At 35.5% G+C, this 21,596-nt stretch overlaps 2 protein-coding genes across 6 annotated transcripts in view; both read left to right on the top strand.

Moving 5' to 3' along the window:
* Nucleotides 1–786: 786 nt before the first annotated feature.
* Nucleotides 787–12,377, top strand: ubac1 (UBA domain containing 1). The gene is made up of 10 exons (XM_028033262.1): nt 787–1,313; nt 4,660–4,780; nt 4,886–4,959; nt 5,039–5,146; nt 5,234–5,336; nt 6,031–6,139; nt 6,829–7,096; nt 7,228–7,314; nt 8,576–8,714; nt 8,998–12,377. The coding sequence occupies exons 1-10, from the start codon at nt 1,176–1,178 to the stop codon at nt 9,111–9,113; spliced, it is 1,263 nt and encodes a 420-aa protein (XP_027889063.1). The 5' UTR covers nt 787–1,175; the 3' UTR covers nt 9,114–12,377.
* A 1,151-nt stretch (nt 12,378–13,528) lies between these two features.
* The window catches only part of camsap1b (calmodulin regulated spectrin-associated protein 1b), a 36,837-nt gene continuing 28,769 nt past the window's right edge, over nt 13,529–21,596 (top strand). For 2 of the 5 annotated variants that reach the window (XM_028033260.1, XM_028033257.1), the window contains exons 1-2: nt 14,060–14,309; nt 15,946–16,112. In XM_028033260.1, the coding sequence (XP_027889061.1) occupies nt 14,143–14,309; nt 15,946–16,112 (334 nt within the window). In that variant the 5' untranslated portion in view covers nt 14,060–14,142. Of the gene's footprint in view, nt 13,982–14,056; nt 14,310–15,945; nt 16,113–21,596 lie in introns of those variants that run through there. The other 3 variants (XM_028033261.1, XM_028033258.1, XM_028033259.1) reach the window with 3 other exon arrangements.

Here is a 21,596-nt window from a genome sequence, read left to right as displayed (position 1 = left end):
ACAAACACGATAAACATAGATCAAGACAATCTAATATCTGCATCAAAAGTCAGAAATTTGCTGGAAAAATCAAGGAAATTTTCAGATTAATTTCTGAATTTTTTGAGAAAAATAACTTGGATATTTCTGAGTTTTGAAAGTAGAAAATGTTTTTAAAAAATGTAATCTCTGAAACTCAAAAATTTCTATGTTTTTTCTAGAAAATTACTGAGATTAATCTAAAATTTTCAGTTTTTAGTGGAAATTTACACCTCTATGGCCCTTATTCTCCATTGCAGCACAAGTTTCAGACAAAACGCATATATTCTGAAAAATATGAGGGTTTTTTAAGCAGATTTTTGACTTTTAGAACGCAAAAATCGCAAGTGTTTTCCCCAGAAAATGTCTGAAATTAATCTAAATATTTTGGAATTTTTCTGTCACATTTTTGACTTTTCAAACAATGAAATTTCCAGTTTTTACCTAGAAAATCTTTACAATTTATCAAAAAAAAAAAAAAATTCCCTCTAATCTCTCACTTTTCTGTCTAAAATCTAAAATAAAGAGCCAATAAAACCTGAAAAAAAAAAACATATTTTCGGAGTTTTTCTAAAATTTTTGCAAGCTCAGAAATTTTGTTGTCTTTTCTAGATTTTTGGGGGGTAAAAATTCACTTTTTTTCTATCTACAATGGCCCTAATCCCCCGTCGTATTTTGCAGTACATAACATCTTAACAACTAAAATGTTAGTGTAGTAAACTAGTTTGACCCGTTTTTCTGTTCCGTTTACATGGGACAAGCGAAACCAACTCCAACTCCCAGAATGCCCAGCCGCGAGTACAGTTGCAGTTCACAGTTCACAACATTACAGTAAAAATAGGATATTCGCTGCCTGCCGCTTATGTGCTAAACGGCAAAACCCGGCAACTTGGCGACCGGAGAACGCGTCACTCGGTTCCCACCACACCGACAACCGGGCCGGGACCCCGAAAAATGGGTCTGAGCTGAGCGGTGCACCCTTCCTTTCTTTCCTGTGTTGTCGTCGGATTTACAAGCGACGGCTGGCTGGCTGGGTGCTAACGCTAGCACGCTAGCTCTCCGAGAAGAGCAGACACGGCAACAACGGCTGTCCGCCTGCCACCGTCCCCGGGCTGGTTCTCTCCGCCGCCGCCGCCGCAGCAGCAGCAGCAGCAGCTATGTTCGTGCAGGAGGAGAAGATATTCGCCGGCAAAGTGTTGAAAATACACATCTGCACGATGGACGGCACAGAGTGGCTAGAGGAGGTCACGGAAGACACCACTGTTGAAAAACTGAAGGAGAGGTGCTTGAAACATGTAGGTTTTTTTTAAAAGTGGGGGGTGTTTGTGTTTTCTTCTGCATTTTTTTGTCCTGTCACTCCTCTGCCTGAGGTGTTATGTGCCTGCCATTCCCTCTCTTTAAACTGTCAGTGTCAGTGTCACTGGCTTTGTATTTATAGTAACTGGGTAGACTCTGCTATTTATAATTTAGCAGGTTGGCTACCCCTCTTCAGCTAACTAACACTGTGGCCCTTTTTTGTGTCCCCAGTCAGAGAGGCATGCTGCTTCTTAGCCTTTCTATTATTATACAGCTCAACCCCTCTCTCCTTTTTTGGCCTTTTAACGTGAAACCTCATTAATATAATAGTCAACTTAAACGCTTCTGTCTTAACTTTACTACAGTGTTTATGTATAGTTTTCTCGTCTTGTAGTTGCTAAAGTTTGATTATTTCTACTATACCCAAACTTTATTCATTCATTTATTGAAACTACTCAAAAGTATTCAATTATTTCTAGTCTTAATCTATGTTTTCTTGTTTTTGTGAATCATATGAGTTCCAATATAATTTGTGTAGCTATATATGTTTTTTTTTCTTCTTACATTGGATTGAGCTAAGCTGCCAGTTTTACTGTTTTACACAATGAAATTAAAACTAAAATTTGTAATGTTATCTAGTTGATTTTATCTAGTTGTTTTCTCACAATATTTTGTGGTACTATTTTATAGCAATAAAAGTGATGATAAGAAATATTTGTTCTTTTTTAGGGAATTGTATGGTTCTTATTGTAATCACAGATACTTATCTTGGAATATTCACATAAAGAAGCATAATTTTGTATCTCTGATCTGCACAAATATTTTAAAATTTATTGATATCTATTTATACTTTTGTTTTACTGTGGAGAAGCTAGTAACACTAACAATCCTGACAATATGGACAGTTTTAAACAGGATTAACTGAAATCAAAATTTTTATCACGATAAGAAATTTAACACAATACATGATAACTGCCCACCTTTAATTAATACTTCTGGTAAATAAAGAAATGTTTATTTACTGTAATAATCTGCACAATGCAGTAAAAAAGTATTTATTCTGATTTTGCTTTTTTCCACACTTAAATCAATGTTTCAGATCATCGAATATCCGACAAAGCAGTTTTTAAACGATTATTTAATTAATTGAGGGAAAATGTATTCACATCAACCTTGCCTTAACTAATTAGAATTTGAATAAATAGTTTTAAAATTATTCTTTTACTTCTCAATGTTTGAATTTCAGCTCACTCTTCTCTGAAAATTGTAGATTAGCTTAGCCTGCATGGTGTGAGTTGGTGTGCTTTGATAATCTTATGAACTTATTACGAAACATTTTCTTTGAGGATTTTCTGTTCGTTTAATTAAATTACATTTAGTTGAACAACTTTATTTTTTCCCAAGGGAAAGTTGAAAGTGACAGTGAAGCAGCATAAACGTAATGCCGTCACTATAAACGCAACAGTTAACATGCATTGAAGTCCCCGTGATAAAAGTCATGGTTCCAACAATTACAGCAAAGCAACCACAGATCACCACACTACCACCACCATGCTCGGCTTTAGCTTGATGTTTTATTGTTTTCTTCTTTTTTTATGAGAAGCTACGTATAATAAAAGGCACATCTTCCAAAAAGTTTCAGCTATGTCACATCAAGTTTAATATTTTTTAAAAGGGTAAATGCGTTTTGGCGGAAGTCAGACGGACCTTTGTCCTGTTTTTGGTCTGCAGTGTTTTCCTGGGATGCATTTCGCCTAGTGCTTCTTTTTTTGTTGAGTCATGAACACTGACCTTAGCTGAGGCAATTAGGAAAACCTGATTTTGCGATTATATTTGTTTAATATTGCAAAGACATCATTCTGTTTAATTTAATTCAAGGATAGCACATTACGCAACGTTACAATTGTTGGTTTGTACATAAATCTTCTAGCCCAGACCTTTTTTAAAAGGCATCAAAACTAAAATTAAAGATTCCTGTCACAATTTCTGTGACTAATAATGAGAAAAACATCAAAATTTATATTAGAGAAACAAATTCTGCACAATAAAGTCGGTTTATATGTATGTGAGCACCATATTTGTTTTTGTTTTAGCTGTTCTTTCACCTAGAAATTGACTGCAATTAACCCACACCTTCTTCACTCTTCCTTTCTCTTTCACATCATCATGATGCTCCCTTCGCTCTCTCAGTAAGCTTAACATACCGCTAATGGTTGCTAAAGTCTATATTAAGTGAGAGCATTACTGAAAGTTTTCTCAAATGGCAGGATACATTATTGGTTTGATGAGTCTGGATACATTGAATTTGCTATATAATAATAGCACAACCAATATTGTATCCAAGCAATCCTTTGAAATTATGCACTAATATGTGCTGTGTTCTATTACTTCCTGGATGAGTTCCTGATGCTCTCTGTATTTCAGGGGTGTCTAAAAATGTGGCCAAGGGGCCATTTATGGCTCCTGAGCTGATTTTGTGCGGCCCACCAGCTGCAGTTTAAGAGAGATGCAAATTTGGCCCATTCAGTACAGGTGTTTGATGCAGATGGAGACTTTTTTATAAGGGTTAAATTATTACAAACATATTTTTATTACAATAAAATATGTTAAGTACAACACAAAATATAATTTTTTTATTACTAGGCTTTATTCTCCCAAGACGGTCGTTAACAGCTTAATGAAGAAGCATTGTTGTGATAACATGCTGAAGGCGGAGTGTTGGAAAGAGTAGGAGCTTCTTAAAGAGACAGAGGTGCTAAAATTCAAAGTAAAATTTTTTAAAAGTTATGTTTGATATGTACAAAATTTTAATAACAACTGAAGATACCATATTTACTTTTTTATACTATAAAATGGCACTATGTGCCAGGAAAATACATAATACTGTTCATTTAGTTTAGTAGTTTAGACAGCAATGCTCTAAGCTTTTTATATTTGAGATCAATACCTCATGTGCAGTTTCATGGGTGTAGTTTAATGTTTTTCAGTAAAATAAAACTGGAACATTGAAGGTGCTTTGGGACACTTCTAGTTACTTTTAAAAACATATTAGTGTTGGCCAAAATCCGAATCAGAAGGTCATGGTTTGTAAAGATCAGTGTTGTAACTAGTTTGCCTGATTTGCAGCTTCCATATTTAAATCCTGACCACTGTAAAAAAAAAAAAAAAAAATCTTGCATAAACACATAAATGCATTTTGAGCACTGAAATAGATGAAAAGATCTGGAAAATGGAGTCTGAAGAAACATGAAATTTTAAATCTGTATTTAAATCTCCATATTTAGTAGCTGCAATCCCAGATTTGTCTTTTGTCTGATATATTATTTTTTTCTCTATTTTTTGCAGCATGTTCATGGAAATCTAGAAGACCCCAAAACACTTACCCATCATAAACTTATACACGCTGCTACAGAAAGAGTCCTCACCGACACCAAAACTATCGCTGATGAAAACCTTAAAGACAAAGGTAGGCATTGCTCGTGTGGCATGTTTTTAAATTCGAGCAAATATGCCTTTATTATGTTTGAATATATTTGAAATATATGGGTTTGTGTGTCATTTATGTTGGCAGATGTTTTGCTGCTCATAAAGAAAAGACCGCCGCCAACCCCTCCCAAGATGGCAGATGTTAGTTCAGATGAAAAGGTAAGCTTGATCATGTTTCAGTGAGAAATAACCCTAAAGTTTTCATGTTACAAATTTTTTTTTTTGCTGTTTGTAACAGAAGAAACAAGATACCAAAGCTCCAGATAAAGATGCTATCCTGAAAGCTACTGCCAGCCTGTCCACACGGCACACTGAGCGCACTGTTACCCAGCACAACATCAGAGATGTAAGACGAGTTAGCTTCCCTGCAGTTATACTAAAAGCAATGGATGTCTGTGAACATGTTTGTGTTTTGATGTTTGTGTTGTTCCAGTTTCAAACGGAGCTTAGAAAAATCCTGGTTTCTCTTATTGAAGTTGCACAGAAGCTTCTTGCCTTGAACCCTGATGCTGTTGAACTCTTCAAAAAGGCCAATGGTAAGCAGGAAAGTCTAGTTATGATGAGGATGCACCGATCCACTTTTTTCACTTCTGATACCGATACAGATATCTGAGGTTTAGGATCAGCTAATACTGATCCGATACAGAAAAACAGTGCTGAATGGACTAAAACCTTTTACTTTAAACACTCAATTACAAATGTATTTGATAACTCTGCACCAATACAGCTTGCTTAAAGACAGCGTCACAAAATAAAACAAAAAATAAAATGGAAGTAAAACTGGATTATAAAATCTCTGTAAACAAAATTGCTCTTCACTAAATATTAAAGATCAGAATGGAAGTGATCAAGCTCATTTTAATTTATCGTGCGATTAATTAATTATTTTCTTATTGCGACAGGTTTAGATCTTAGTTCATGTGTCTGCATAAAATGGACACATTTTGAGAAATCTTTATAGAAGAAAACTAAACGCTCACACATTGACCATATTGATGTAGGGAAGAGGATTAGAGTCACTGAAAAATAAAATTATTATCTTGACTTTTCTGCCTTTGATTGAAAGCATCCCAAAGGCCCCAGTCGGCTTCTTTAATAACAAAAAATGTCTATAAACTGTAGTTTTTCTTCATCTTTTCTAAACTGTGTGTGCTGTTGCTTAAAACGTCTTTATTTGTTGTGTTCTGAGATATTCTGCCTTTCTTTATTTGTTTGTGTTTTGTATCAAAGCGATGTTAGATGAAGATGAGGAGGATCGTGTGGATGAATCAGCCCTCCAGCAACTCACTGAGATGGGTTTCCCTGAGAGCAGAGCCATCAAAGCGCTTAGACTCTGCCAGTAAGGCTGATGTTTAATTGTTGTCTTTATCCATTCATTTGTTAAACGGGCAGTATTATGTAAAACCAACTTTTTTTAGTTAGACATCATTTTATAATGTTATTCGTTCATCAAAAATAAACATGGAGTGTTGCCTTGATTCTTTCATGCATGTTTGAAAAAGCCTTTAATGTCCTCGGCAGCCATACAGGTGTGCAAAACGACTTATTGGACCTAACTCTGCCTGTCTGGTGCAGCTCCACCCCAAGGATCTGAGCTTTGGCCTTACAGATCTTGACTCCCCCACTCAGCTCCTTCAGACTAGCAGCATCAACTGAGCTCAATATACGAGCTACTTCTCAGTGAAGCGCTGCTAAAAACGTTGTTAAAGGTTTAATAGCAGAGTGACGCTGTGATGACTTCCTGGAGTTTCAGAAAGATCAGGAGTTTTTAAAAAGACAGAGGCCCAATTTCAAAGCGTTAAATTACAAAGTAAAATTTCTTTTAACTCGTATTTGATATATTACAGCATTTTTCTAACAACTGAAGGCAATATAGCTACTTAATTCTGCTATAAAATGGTGCTATGTGCCTGGAAAATTCATAATGCTGTCCCTTTAAATAAATTTAGCCTTCAGAACAGCATTATTTTTCAGCACGCATTTTATTATTATTATTTTTTTTTTACTTTTTCCTTTATTTTCTTGCAGCATGTCAGTGACCCAGGCCATGGAGTGGCTGATCGAACACGTAGATGATCCCACTGTGGATGCACCACTACCGGGACAGGACTCCTCCGGGGCATCAGGGGATGGGGCAGCGACGACAACGGGCCCCCCAGCTTCAGCCTCCGCTTCAGCCAACATTCTTTCCAACCTCTCAAGGCAATCGAGCTCCGACGAGAGCAGCCGGCAGGACGAACTCACAGAGATCTTCAAGAGAATACGCAGGAAAAGGGAGTTCAGGCCAGACTCCAGGGTTAGTGGTTTTATGTAACATTTAGATTTAAAAATATAAGCTTGTGGCTTATCTCTTCTTTTCTATAGGGCTCTGTTAATGTTTCTAAAAATTGTTTGTCCAATAATTACACCAAGTCTTTGATTCTCCAGGCTGTGATTGCATTGATGGAGATGGGCTTTGATGAAAAGGAAGTGATTGATGCTCTCAGAGTGAATAATAACCAACAAGATGCAGCGGTAGGTGATTACATAAACCTTGGTGTTATCACAATCAGTGTCTGCTGTTTCGCTGGAGTGCCAACAATGTTATTATGCAAAGTTCCCATACAAGACGAAACCTTCACTGTTATTTTTGTTCATATTTACATGATTATCTCTTAGCGAGAAACTAAAGAAGACAAAAAAATCAACACATGATAACCACACTGTTCATGGAGCTTCTCATTCCTCTCTTTATTTGAATAAGTTGCTAGTTTTATAGCTAGAGCTTTGCAGTTGTTTTTAATGAAAAACAAAACATTTAAAGTTAACTGTTTCAAATGAAGATGTAAAAAATTTAAAAAAGCTAATTTGTAGAATTAAACCCCTTGTTATTTATCCTCCTTTTTATAGCTACAGTAATTTTAAATTTGCTTTGGATAGGAAATGACATCGACATGAAACATTGTACACATCTCTTCATAATCAGTGTGAAAATCCCTTATACTTACTGACCAGGTTTTGGCTCGTTTCCTCTGGTATTTGACAATTAATTTTTGTTAATGAGGGTGGAAAGCCTTTTTGCTATCACCCTAATATTTAGCTGACCCCACAGATTCTCTATTAGATTGAATTCGGTCAACAGATAAAATTAAGAAATAATTTCAAACCTAAATCTAGCTTGAGTAAGAATAATGTTGGACTTAATTTTATTTCACAGATTACAAATTGAGATAGCAAAAATAACATGTTTCCCTAATAGATTAACAAAATGGCTTGCATTTTATGAGTGTGTGTGGATTTATTTCAATATTTACTTTTTTTATGTCATAAAAATGATGGAATTTTATTCATAGTTAATTCATATTTTTATTACCTTGTTTTGTCAACATTTTGGGTTGTTTAATGCTCAAAATTAGTAATCAAACTCAATGTTTGTGGAAATGTTATAGATTCATTAATTTGAGGGCAGGGGATTATCTTATAAAATGTCATTTTTACATATCCCATTTGCTTATGTGTTTCATTCAAATTGTTTTCAAATGAAAAAACTATTGATTTATATTTTTCTTACACACTAACGCACCAGGAACTATGGTTATGTTTATTGTTTTTACTATAGTATTCTCAGATGATTCTTGTTGAGTTAGTTCTGATATACAAGTTACCTGATCAAGATTCACAAATTATTTTAATTTAGTAATATATTGAAATTAGTTAAGATGTTTGATCATATTTATGTGTTCCGGATCAATGCGAGAAATGACGGCTCTCTTTTCTGTGTTTTTTCATTCTGCAGTGCGAGTGGCTGCTGGGAGACAGGAAACCATCTCCAGAAGATCTAGATAAAGGCATCGATACCAACAGCCCTCTGTTTCAAGCAATTCTGGAAAACCCCGTGGTCCAGTTGGGTTTAACAAATCCCAAGACTCTGCTAGGTATATTCCAGTGTGACATTGATGAAAATCCGTTATTTAGATGAACTTTGTCTTATGTGAAATTGTGTGTGACTATCTGAACTCTTTAAGTGTGACCAAAATATAAAATATAAAGGGAATTTCTAGATTACAGTTAGAGTTGGGGAAATGTACAGGAAGTTGCCCTCTAAGCACCAACTCATGATGTGGCATCTCAGTATTTGTCATAAACCATCGTGACATTTTAAACTCTACGGGAGTTCAATAACCCTGTGATGTGTTTTTCTTGTTTGTTTTTGTGCAGCGTTTGAAGACATGCTGGAGAATCCTCTGAACAGCACCCAGTGGATGAACGACCCCGAGACCGGCCCGGTCATGCTCCAAATATCCAGAATCTTCCAGACCCTTAATCGCACATAGAGCCTCCTGATTACCCTCGTGTGATTGTGGCAGCTTGTGTGTATGTATGATCATACCAGGAAATGTGTGTATGGATGTGACACAAATAGAGTTTACTGGGGGTTTTTTTGTTTCTTTTTTTTTTTTTTTTGCCTTGTAAAGAAATAGTCAGAGGAGTTAAAAGTTTGAATTAAAATGTTACACTATTTATAACAATACAGTAAAACGCCTGTACAAAACGAAGGTTATTATTATTATTATTACAGTGATAATATAAATTGAGATTTAATATGTTGTTTTTACATATTAATAAGAACAATTTACATATATGACAGACATGATTTATTTTATATCATTTCTCCATGTAAAGAAATGACATCAGGCATCAATTTAATGTTTACACTTTAAAGAACAGTTTTTGTATGATTTGCAATATTTAAATATAACAGTCTTCTCTGTTTCTTTAAAATGTTACATTTCATTATTAATGAATGTGTGGAGGAGTTCTGGTCCCAATGATGTTTGGGTTTCTACTCCTAACGTCATCAGAAGAGCAGGTTGTTGTTCGAGTCAAGCGTTCGTGAAGCTCTTTGAAAACGAGCTTTCAGATGCGGTTCTGCTCAGACGCTTACACAATCATCACTGGCATGAATGTCAGAAAAATCTTGTGCTTTTCATAATTTTTCCTCAATGGTTTTTAACATAAAAATGCAGTTATTTTAAAAACTATTGGAATTATTTGTTTATCTTCTCTCATCTAAAGAAGTTCCAAATCAAAATACATGCATTCCCTGTGGTGAATGCAGGAAACATTCACCACATGTTTCCTGCAGCTATAAAAGAAGCTTCTGGTGTAAGTCTGTGGATTTTTAACCACGTTTCTTGTCATAACTGGTTGATTTTTTTGTGTTCATTTGGTTAAATTGGTTTAGTTTGAAGACACAGCTCAGCTTTTTAAGTTTAATTCACACATTTTCACAAAGGGTTGTAGGACGTCCAATATGTAATTTTGCGTTACCTGTTCCAAAACCAGTTTTAAAGTGTTCCAACTATCTAGTTGTTGAATTTAGAGTAATTTAGTCAGACAGTGAGACAGTCCCACAGCATAATTCAGCCACCACCGTTTTTGACAGTTGTTAGTGTTCTTTGGTTTGAATTCCTTTAAACATCTTTTTTGTGGCCAAACAGCTGAGTCTTTGTATTATTTTGCTTCACAGTGTTAAATCAGGAGACAATATGCAGGCAGCTACAAATGTGTTGAGTTTGGAGAAGGGATTTCTTTCTTACTCCACAGCAAAACTTCATTTACTGTAGTCCGTAAACTGGTTTTTCAGCTGTTTCTTGTGGCTGTTTTGCTCCTGATAAGGGAATCCTGGTGGATTCCTTTATTTTAATGGCAACATTGTGGGTCACGTGGATGCAACTTGGACACAATTGGTTTTCCTAACAGGATAATGATCCCAAACATTCTACAAAAGGTTTTAAGAATATAGTTAGCTGGCTAAAATGAAGATAATTTCTAAAAACCCATCCCTCAACTATGAGTACAATATTTATAGTTTCCTGGCTTTGTTTAAAAGCCAGAAAACAAACTAATTTTTAATGATTCAGAAGCTTGTTAATGATGACAAAATATTTACTGTTAGTTGAGATTTGTTTATATGTTTCAAACTGTTTAGATTACAGAAAATAAACAATAGATTAAAACTTTTCCACAGTTGGTTTTTTCTTCATCCCTCTGTGGAAAAGGAACGACAATCTTTAAAAGTCCAATATTATTAATGACATTCAGGCCAGTGATGAGTGCATGTAAACTTCTGACCGGTACTGTGTTATACATTACCTCTCCTTTGACACCCGTAAATCACTGTAAGTCGTATACGTCTCACTTATTAAGAGGAAAACTTCTGTCGTCTGCGAACATAAAACTTTTTTTGCCTTTTCAGAGAGACCTCGTACTCTAAGTTGTGTCGGTCCTGATTTTCCAACAGTATGTTACAGTAGGCCTGTGTGTTTGTTGTCAATGTGGACTTGAATGTCACTATATCTGCGCTTCTTTAGCACTTGTTCACCTCTTGGAACACTGCTCACTGCGGCACAGACGAAGTCAAATCATGGATTGTCTGGAGTCGGACAGTAAATTAAGCTGAGCCTGATCAAAATGTGGGGTTGGGGTTTGCCTTTTAAACCTTTAATTTGAATCTTTGAATGACAATGCGTTTGAATCACGCTGCTGGGACACAAGCGTCTTTATAAACACAGTTTTTGTCTCCAGTTTTCTTCAGAGAGCAATGAACACTTCATGCTATTAACCAAACCAAAATGTTCCTGTATTTCATGCCTTGTCCCTAGTTCTACCCAGTGAAGAGGGGAGAAAATCTGTATTTCTGTGCAATAGTAAAAACTTAAAGATATGTATCTGACATGAGTATTAGTGATGTTTAAACTGAAAGAGTTAGAGTGTTTTACAACATTAGCCTTTGCATTGAGTACTCAAAATCTCCAGTTAAAAGTTGGAGCTCTTTGCCTCTTGTAGTTCTACTAAAAAACAATATGGAGGGCAGAGTTGATTGTTTTATTTTTTATTTTTTTGCCAAGCTTTTGAGTGTTTTTATTCTCTATTTAAAATGTAGTACTGATGTGACTTTCTGCTCAGGGAGGCTTAGATTGTTGTCATGGCAAACCCCTGCTCAACCGATGTTAGTTTGGCTTTAGCAAGTCTCTTCAGAGCGCAACATCAAGACATGCAATATTTAACAAAAAAAGAAGATATTTAAATGGTTTTGGAGGGAAGTGTTTGTTTGAACTGTGTTTTATTACATTATTTATATCAAAGCCAAACTCGTAACTTGGTCTTATTTCTAACAGTTTTAGCAAACCTCGAAGCTGCACTTCAAATGTGAAAAGAGAAATGCTTCAAAGGTTGTTTTACGTCATTTTAAAGATGTTCCTATTATGAAAATTGTTGGTGAAGGTGTGATTTCAAGTGGTGTTTGAACAGGGTGGGTTGATGTGTAGAGCTGCTGAGAACTGTACATTGAGAGATTCTGCTCTTACAGAAAACATTAAACCAAAAAAAGAGAGAACATTTCCAAACATTCATCTGGAATTTAAATTAACAAAGCAAAACGTCTTTGAGGTTACCAGCTATTTTTGCTCTGCTATGTCATGCAAAACTGACCCACATCAACAACCTATGCAATCTATTCAGTGTCTGTTCATTCAAACAGCCACAAGGCTACTGACATCTAAATCACTCTCACATTAAAGTTAATTTGTTCTGTGGCTTTGCTCGTTGGATTCTGTTTGGAGTCGATTTATGTGGCGGCTTTGTTTTGGGGAACAATAAAGATCAGTGTTGCAGACATAATAAAGTACAAACTTAAAGTGCTGTGCCTTTCAAAATAATATGTAGCCCTTAAAAGACCTACGCAATGGAGCGCATAATTACAAAGTTTAAAAAAGATGCATTGTTTTTACATTTTCTTACAGTAAAAATAAGAAAAGTGTGGCCTGTGTGTGTATTTAGTTTGTAGGACCAGATTTATTTGCTTTTACAGACAAATTTAGGTTTCTAGAAACCTCTAATTGATTTCTGACTTTTGTTTCATTGAGTAATAAATGTGACATAGTTTGTTTTGGTCCATATGGCATTTAGAAGCTGGACACGAGGAGAAGATAATCTCCAAAACTCACTATTGTAGAAAAAACATAAATATGCGAAACTCTACTGGCACTATATGTGGTACTTTGTGCTTGCAGATGAAATTAAGGTTGAGCTTCTTACCAACAAACCCTCAAGGTGAGTTTAGCAAGAAGCAAAGTGTTATATTAATATTTATTGATTGGATTATTTTTTAGTGTGAAATTATGCTACTGGAATTCAAAATGGTTTTTAAAAGGGTTTTGAGCATGGCAAGTATATCCCTACGTCTGAAGAAATATAGCATAGCACGGGTTTAAACTTCAAGTAAAAATGTGTCTTTTACTAATACCCAGTTTTATCCTTTTCAGTGCAGAGTTTATATTTATTAAACAATGTCCATAACTAACAGCTGAAGGATTAAATGATACTGTCATTATGTACATGTCATTATGGTATAAAACAAAGTAAATGCAGTTTTTCGAACTCATAAGCAGGGATTAGTGCTGTTTACTGAATCATCTCACCGGCTGAAGTGTATATACCACATTTCCCCACTAGATGTCAGCATTAATTAAAGTCAATGCTGACATCTTGGAAAAGTGATTTTTTTTTTTTCTTTTTTCCAAAGTGGTCACAATTTTAAGATAAAGGTTGACAGAACGTTTGTCCCCCACAAATTTTAATATATTTACAAATATACATATTTTTGGAAAATATAAACCGAAAGTGTTCGTTATTGTCACCGTTTTACTGTTGACAGTTTGGAAGGTAATCACGCATGCGCAGCAGTCTCACTTAGAAAAGCAGGGATGAAAATGATTTTCATGGGCAGAGCGCGAACACACCGCGGGATGCGTGTGTCTCCTCTCTACCATGAAGCGTTTAATACAGAGATAGGTTCATAATCAAGAGATTACCTGCTCTTATTTATTTATTTTTTAAATTTCAACCAGAGAGTCTCGTCGCGGTTTTACTGCTTCTGTCTGGCGTCTGCCTCGTCTGTGAGTCTGCCGCGGAGCGGTTGTCACACAGGCCGAGAATCGGATTCTGTTGCTGGGAGGAGACCACACAGACTCGCCTCCCTCCCTGCTAGCATTATTATTAGCTGGCTACGATGCGTGTCTGCGGCTGTTTTATTTTCTACACAGCAGACCACGTTACAACGAGGCAGGTCTTTGGCTAATTGGTTGTGTAACCCTGCAGTATCTAAAGGGTGACTTGGAAATACGCAGCACCTTTCAAGGTAATGTTCTCTCTAGCTAACGTCATTCATGGCTCCAGTGAATGCTGGGGGGGCTGTTGTATTAGCAAGCTAACAGTTAGCTGGCGTTAGTTAGCCGCTATTCATTTGCATTGTCAGCCGCTTTGCTAACCCAGTTTACAGCCAATATTAATTTTCAGCTCATGGCTGTTGCTTGTAAATTACGGCTTTGTAACACGAACATATTATCATTATGTTGTAATTTACATAGCAGCTACCCTGCTGTTTCAGCCAGCCATTATTGGGCCGTTAATAGTTTCATTGTGGTAAAGCAGTACTGCAAGGATAACGCTACAGGTTATAAAACAAGGTAAGCTAATATTAGTTTAGTCCTTTTGTAGTTTTTCTTTAGGGAAAACATTTACCTTCAGCAATGAAATAATGTCTTTTAGGTACAGGTAAAGGTAACCACTTTGTTTTGAGTTCACCTGTTAAAAGATTGTATACCTTTATATCGCTTTTAAATTATACGTTTCAACAATTTGAAGCCACAATTTAAAAAAGAAAGAAAACTACAAGGAAATCAAACTGGCTTAGAAATTAAAACTGACATCTCTTCATTGTTGTAAACCAGAAACACAAGCATGGTGAATAACTGAATTCACAGGTGCATCTCAGCTATGCAGAAAAGACTGCACCCTACACTGTCTGCTCAGATTGTTGTATTTGAGCATATCAACAGAAAGTTGACTGGAAGGAAAAAATTGTTTAAAAAGAAGTGCACAAGCAGTCTTGACAGGCAAAAAAAGGGAAAAAAACAAGAGACTATATTTAAGAGTTTAGGGGAGATTCACAAATTGGGCTAGATTGAATTCATTGATGCGAAAGAGGACCACACTGTTTTTCAATTGTCCAAAAGTCTTTTTTTGGTGGGTTTTTTCAAGAAAACTGAATTTGGGGTATTTAACATCTGAAAAATTTACAAAAATATTAACTTGAGGTATAGTACTCTGTATGTAATGTGAGTACCGTAATTAACTTTTGTATCTGTACAGATTTTACAATTGAGAGAAAATTATTTCAATGGAAAAAAATTAATAGTTCAAGCTTTTAGTTTAAACTAAAATTGTTTGCTTTTAAATCTGTCAGAATGATTTTTTTAGACTTACTTTAGTCCACACTTAAAACACAATTCTAGCTATTGTCTCAAATTAAATACAGTTATCAGACATTGTGTGGGTTGATTAGTATTTTGATCCACAGATGCCTTCCACAGTAGACATGAATATATGCTACATTTAGAACTGTTTTTGGGATTTAATGGTCTTACTTAAATACCATGTGCATCATAGACAGGTGTTTACTGTATAATCAATGTTTCGCCATGTGCCAAAGTGTATGGAAACAATAAAAACTTTATTTAAAGGGAATAAAAGTTATTTGGATTCATTGATTCATTACTTAATCACACTTTTACTATTAGAAAATAGCATTTTGCACTGTCCTTCCTCAGCTCTGCTTCAGTTTGTCCCTCTGCCAATTTTCACCTGCATTTCATTTATACACTTTGTCATTTAATTGTGTATTGGTTGATTTCTCCTGGCAGTTGGGCATTGTCAGAGAACTAGAAAGATAAATAAATTAAAACAATACTTGGTTCTCATGCCTTTTTGTTACACCCATTTGATATTAATTCACTCTTACAAAATGACAAATTAAACCAAAAATAATTCCTTTAGACCTCCTGCTGGTACTTGGTTTTATCTTAGCGTAAGATAATCACTTTCTGTTAAGAACAATGTAAGCAGATGAAAGAATATAACTTTTAATTATCAGTTGTCAGAAAGAGTACAAAATGTTCAAGTAGCAAGTACAAAGTTACCCGGTACAGATAAACCTAAACTGCAAAAGTACCAAATAATGCAGTAGGAAAATAACCAACCCCTCTTTTTTTCAACATGTTCAGCTTAATTTTGATGCTATATTTATTATTATTTATTTTTAAGGATGGATGTTGACTTGTGCGCCGGCGGGGACGGTACCAGAAAAAAAGTGGAGTTACCTGTGGCTGCAGATGGCACAATGGATGTAGTACCTTTGGAGATGTACGACTCTGCCAGAGCAAAAATAGCTGCAAACCTGCGGTGGCTTTTTGCCAAAGCCTATGGCATCGGTAAGTTAATTTCCAATAATCCTTCACAAACTCTCACGATTTTTGTCTTTGAGAATTACTGGCAACTGTGTTGGTCGCTTGAAATCTGTATTTTCAGTCTTACAGACTTATCAAGTGACATATTTTACACCAGAGAGCATGAAACAAAACTGTAGTAAGCACTAAATCGATTAATTGCGTGATAAATTAAAACAAGCTTGATCATTCCCATTTCTTTTTACTAAAGACTGGATGAAAAAACTCTTCAGTTTGTTACATTGGTCTCAACTAACCTCTTTTTTTCAAGGGTCATTTTGCTTACAGAGGCTTCAGTATTCATTATATTTGTTTAATTTTGTTTTGGATATTTAAAAGATCATCCAGTTCCAATGTGAACAGTTTAAAATGAAAGTTTATTGGTCTTTGAGAATGTGTACGTGCATTATATTACTTGCATTCAGTTTCTATGCACCACAAATCTGGAACAAACTTCTGGAAAATTGTAAAACAGCTGAAACAATGCTTTGAACTTCCTTGTGGCTGAAATGTGCTACACAAATAAAATTTGATCGATCAATTGTCTTGCAAAAATGGTCCCCAAACAACAATAAGTATTATCATTTATCTCAATAACGTTTAGGATATTTTATGATCCAGCTAAATTTGTTATTGTGACAAACCTTTTTGCAATTTATTTTTCTCATCTTAACACCAAGTATTTTGATGTTGAAACTTAACATTCTCAACACATTCAGTCAGCAGTTTGTTTGGTGCTTCAGCAGAAAAACACAATTAAAGTAAAAGCCAGAAAGAAAGCTAAAACACACATGTATTTCTAACACTAACTCCCCAATGGCAGCTGAAACCTCGCTCACTGACTCACCAGATCTTTGCCAATGGCCAATGAGATTGAACTTAAATCAGACGGAGGGACAGTCACTGATGCTTAATCTATATTTGTTACACTGTGCTCAGTGGATGGAAAATACTCATCTGCATGTCCCGTCACTCACACTCCCTGTTGAGGCTGCCTGCGTTAGTAAGAGGACCTTTATGTTAGATTATGTTAGTTCCACCTCAAACACACTTCAGTGGAAATCCAAGAATATTACCAGTTTTAAGGGAAGGAGAAATTTAAAGCTAATAGACAATAAGTCATAATTTGATTGAGCAGGGCACCTGGCATTCAGAAAGTGTCAGATTTAATTTAAAAGTAGTTCAGGAAAAGCTTTAATCTCACAAGAATAGGCCTTTTGAAATAACAAATTTGCTGGATTGGTATATTTTCCCAGTAATTATTTAGATAAACAGTAATGTTGTCATTTTTAGACCATTTTTAATTAATATATAGATAAATTTGTCCCTCAAATATCAACAAACTTTATAGAGAACGCTTAACTCTGGAACTGGAAGATATTTTAAATGTCCAAAATAAACCACCACAACTAAAAACGACAAATAATATGGAAGTAAAAAACAAAAACAACCGAGACCATAAATTAAACGAATTATGATGTTTCTGTAAACAAAATAACTATTCAAAAAAATTTTAATAGTCAGAATGGAAATTTTTGAGATCATTTTAATTTATGATGCCATTAATCATTGCTTATTGTGACAGATTTATACAGGATATCCAGTCCATAGTGTTGCCCATTGTTAATTATCGATGTCAGCCTGAATGCTTTTCTTTTCCTTTCAAACCTGGTTTTTTGCTCAGGTTGCATTTTTTCTTTGTTATTTATGTTTGTCTCTCTGCCCCGCCTCATTAGTTTTATTGTTGTATTGATGGCTCATATTGGTGCTGTTTGGGTCTGGGCCTTTACTCCCTTCCTCTTCTCTTTGACAGACACTTTATATTTTGATTGATGTGGATTTCGTAACCTGTCTTTGACTAAAATATAAAAATGTGAAACAAGTAGTAGAACATGTAGGTTAAAACAGTTTATTTTGGCATTTTAATGAGACTATTCAGAATTTTTAGAAAACTGCGTAGCTTTATCCTCATGAGTCATTATGTACAAAAAAATTGAGGCTTACACAAGCACTGCACAACTCACTAATATAATTTTAGACTGTTATGGTGATGAGAGAAATGGGAGTTCTGGTGTCGTGGAAACTGGAGCAAATGTTTTGTTGACTACCTGAATATGACACAATGTTAGGGTGTGAATTACAGTTGTCATTAGCTATTCACTAGTGTGAAAAATTAACGAAGAACAGAAGTATCATTCAGTGCTTTTAAGTCTCTCCTTACAGTGCCGGTTTGTTAGATGTCCAAGGAACATTTCTTTCTGCTTCTCCTGTTGTCACTGCAAAACAAATGTCATCTTACCGTAAATATTAACTTTCTTGCATCAACACAAGAAATGACAGAATTTCTGGCCTTCCAGGACTCATGGAGAACTCCAACTTTATGGCAGTTGAAGATCTAAATTTCTTTTTTTGACATTTTTGACTATTTACGGTGAATGTATTGTTGCACATATATGTTGTCATAGTAGTCTGGCTACAAACGAACAATTATGTTAGTAATCGATTTATTCTGATGATTAAACAAATGTGCCAAAAGAAATTTGTCACATTCTGCAGATTTTTCATTTAACTACTTAAGCTTTTTTAATACAGTGTTAGAAATGGATTAAGATGCAAAAAACCAGAATATTTTTTTAATAAGAATATAAACGTTTTGTTGGCTAATATGCAATAATGTAGCATTCCTTTAGTGTACGCTTTTATCATTTGCAGCAGGTGATGCATCTGCAGCCAAAAAAAAGAAAAAATACTTCTAACATGTGAAAAGCTCAGCCTTTTCTGCTTGACTTAACATCAATGTAGAGCTAATCTGTTTTTTTTTTTTTTTTTGATTAACTGATTAATGATTGGATAGCCAAACATGCTCAATATGAGATTTATTTTCGTTTTTAAGAAACTGAACTGAGGGAAGCAAAATATTTGCCACTTGTACAGTTTTGGTTTAGTTACTGAGTATGTTGCTTTCTTTCATTAAATTGCCTTTTTTTAGTCTGTATTCTTCAGTTAACAATTAATTGATTCCTAAATTAGTTGAGGATTATTTACGTTTAATTGCAATTAATCCGATTAATTGTTTCAGCCCTACAGAGTAGTGCAGCTTTGTTTGCTGCCTGATGCATCAGTTCCTGAATTCAAGCTTTGCATGTCTGTTACATCAGCACCATCTCTGGTCAGATTGTATGTCATTAAGCTCTCCTTCATACTCTGTGGTTTGTTATGATCATTATACAGATTTCCAAATGCCACTGAAGCATTCACTTAAAATAATGGCAGTAGAATTTGAGTTTTTGAGGTAAACAGGGTTTGGATAGAAAACTTTTTTTGTTTTCCCTTCATTGTTCATTAAGGCTTTACTTGGTTCTGTTGTTGTCAGCCATCATGAGCTTTTGGTAATGATATAGATGGATAATAGCAGCGTCTTCCTGCAGACAAAAATGATACGCTACAGCGTAGTCTGTTGTGCTTCGGAGGCCCAGAGGGAAAACAACTCTCAGGTGTACCTGCAATTACCTTCCTCCCATGGGAACTTAATAAATTAGTCCAGTTTTCTAGTTCCCCTGCGGCTCATATGGGGTCTGCTACGATGCAAATGCTGCATGGTTTGGCTGCAAGGCTTGCAGCCAAATTTGGCTGCAAGCCAAATTTGTTTGGCTTGTGCCGTTTCCGGCAGATGTGAATCCTCTGGCTGTGCCGCAGCTGATCCCGGCCTTGGAAGCTGACTCTGGCTGACAGTGAGGACCAGTCGCGCTCGCAGGCAGGTCGTTAGCCCTCCGTCTGCCTCTGCTGGTGCAGATTATGGTGTGGCACCGGTCATGGTTGGCTGTGTGTGATCTACAACATCCTGGCTGTTGTTGCCAGGCTCCATCATGATGCTTCACCCCGCCCCAGTTGGTGCGTTTTTGTAGCCTGCTCTGGGTTGCAGAAAGGCGGGGTCTTTAATACCATTTGTTCTCACAACAAATCTTCTGTGCATTATAGAATTGCTTCATTAAACCAAAAGCCTTTAAGAGCTTTTTAAGTTGCGTCTACTAAGACAATACAGTGAGAAGAAGGACGGAAAGGAAAACATGTCAGAAGAGCTTTAAAACCCTGAAACCTTTCACGTTAAAATACCTTTTTAGGCATTTGTTAGTAAAATCTTTTTTATGATATAGTGTTTTGATGCAAGAAATCATTATGACTATTATCTAATTGAACACATATGGCTGTGTTTTTCAGTAAACTCCTATTTTTCTGCTGAGATTCTTTGCATAGGGCTTGAGCAAGTTAAAATTTGGAGCAGTCGAGGACTAGTTTTCTTTTATTTGCATTTAGGTGTTCTGTTCATTATGTGGACAAAATGTACAGAGAGTAATTCTCATGCTATATTTACCGTTTTACGTGTAGTGTGCTGTGTGAACGTTGTAATTGAGTGTTATAAGCAGTGCATCGCGCAGCGGATTGGTAGTTTCCAGACGGATGTTGGTGTAAGAAGTGAGCTGTAAAAATCACTGGTTTGTTTTGCTGCTGTGTTAGAGTGAACATTTGTTTTATATAAAATTTTAAAAAACACTTGGATTACCAGAGATGTAGTAGATTAGAATTTATCTGTGTTGATTATGGGATAAATACAAAAAATCAGATTTTTCTTTCTTCCAGAACTCAGCTTTTTTGGGGTTTCTTTTTTATTTATTTATTTTAATTAATTTTTTTAATCTATAGATGCATGCATCAATATCATGCAGTTGATGCTTCTTCCAGTTTGGTGTCGTTTCCTTTAATGGATAAATGTGGAGAATCTTGCAGTTCCTTCATTGTTTTCTGTTGGATTCACAAGTATTGCCCGTTGAAAGAAACTCACAGCACATCTTTTCCAATCAAATTTATAAATCGATCAAAATTAAGTCTGTATCATCCAGAAAAAGCCTAATTGGTGCATCTGTTTTTGAAAACCCAAACTCTTTAGGTCACGTCCACAAATGCTAAAAGCTGTGTGTACACAAACAATAAACTTAATTGCTGCACTTTTCTGTGGATTTCATTTTATTCATTGAATTCTATGATTTTTTTTTCTTTTCTGCAGTAACGAAACAAAAAATTCTTATTTTTGCCACAGACCATCAACACTCTAATTGTTCACAATCTAATATTGATGTATTTACCTCGAAGTTACCATCTGATAGTTCTTAGGATTTAATTATATAATTATTTTTTCCCCCTTTTTTCTCTTTACTTTTGCTGCATGTTTTTAACCTTCCTGCTTGCTCTCCAGTATTTGACCTGCAGGTTGCTGATGAGAAGGTTTCTCGCCGCCTTCACAGTGTGAAAACCAGGAACCCTTCAAAACACACATGCAGCTTTCGCTGTGTTATCACATCTCTGGCAGAAATCTAAACAGGTTTAGCAGAAACAGGGTTATTTCTGCTGCCACACCATTTTATGCTGGATGTTGGAAGGATTTTTTTTTTTTTTTTTAAACATGTGGCTTAC

Source organism: Xiphophorus couchianus, chromosome 12 (genome assembly GCF_001444195.1).
Source record: "Xiphophorus couchianus chromosome 12, X_couchianus-1.0, whole genome shotgun sequence".
NCBI classification, from domain to species: Eukaryota; Metazoa; Chordata; class Actinopteri; order Cyprinodontiformes; family Poeciliidae; genus Xiphophorus; species Xiphophorus couchianus.
Note: the sequence above shows the minus strand (reverse complement) of the source record. Positions and strands in the feature narration are given on the sequence as shown.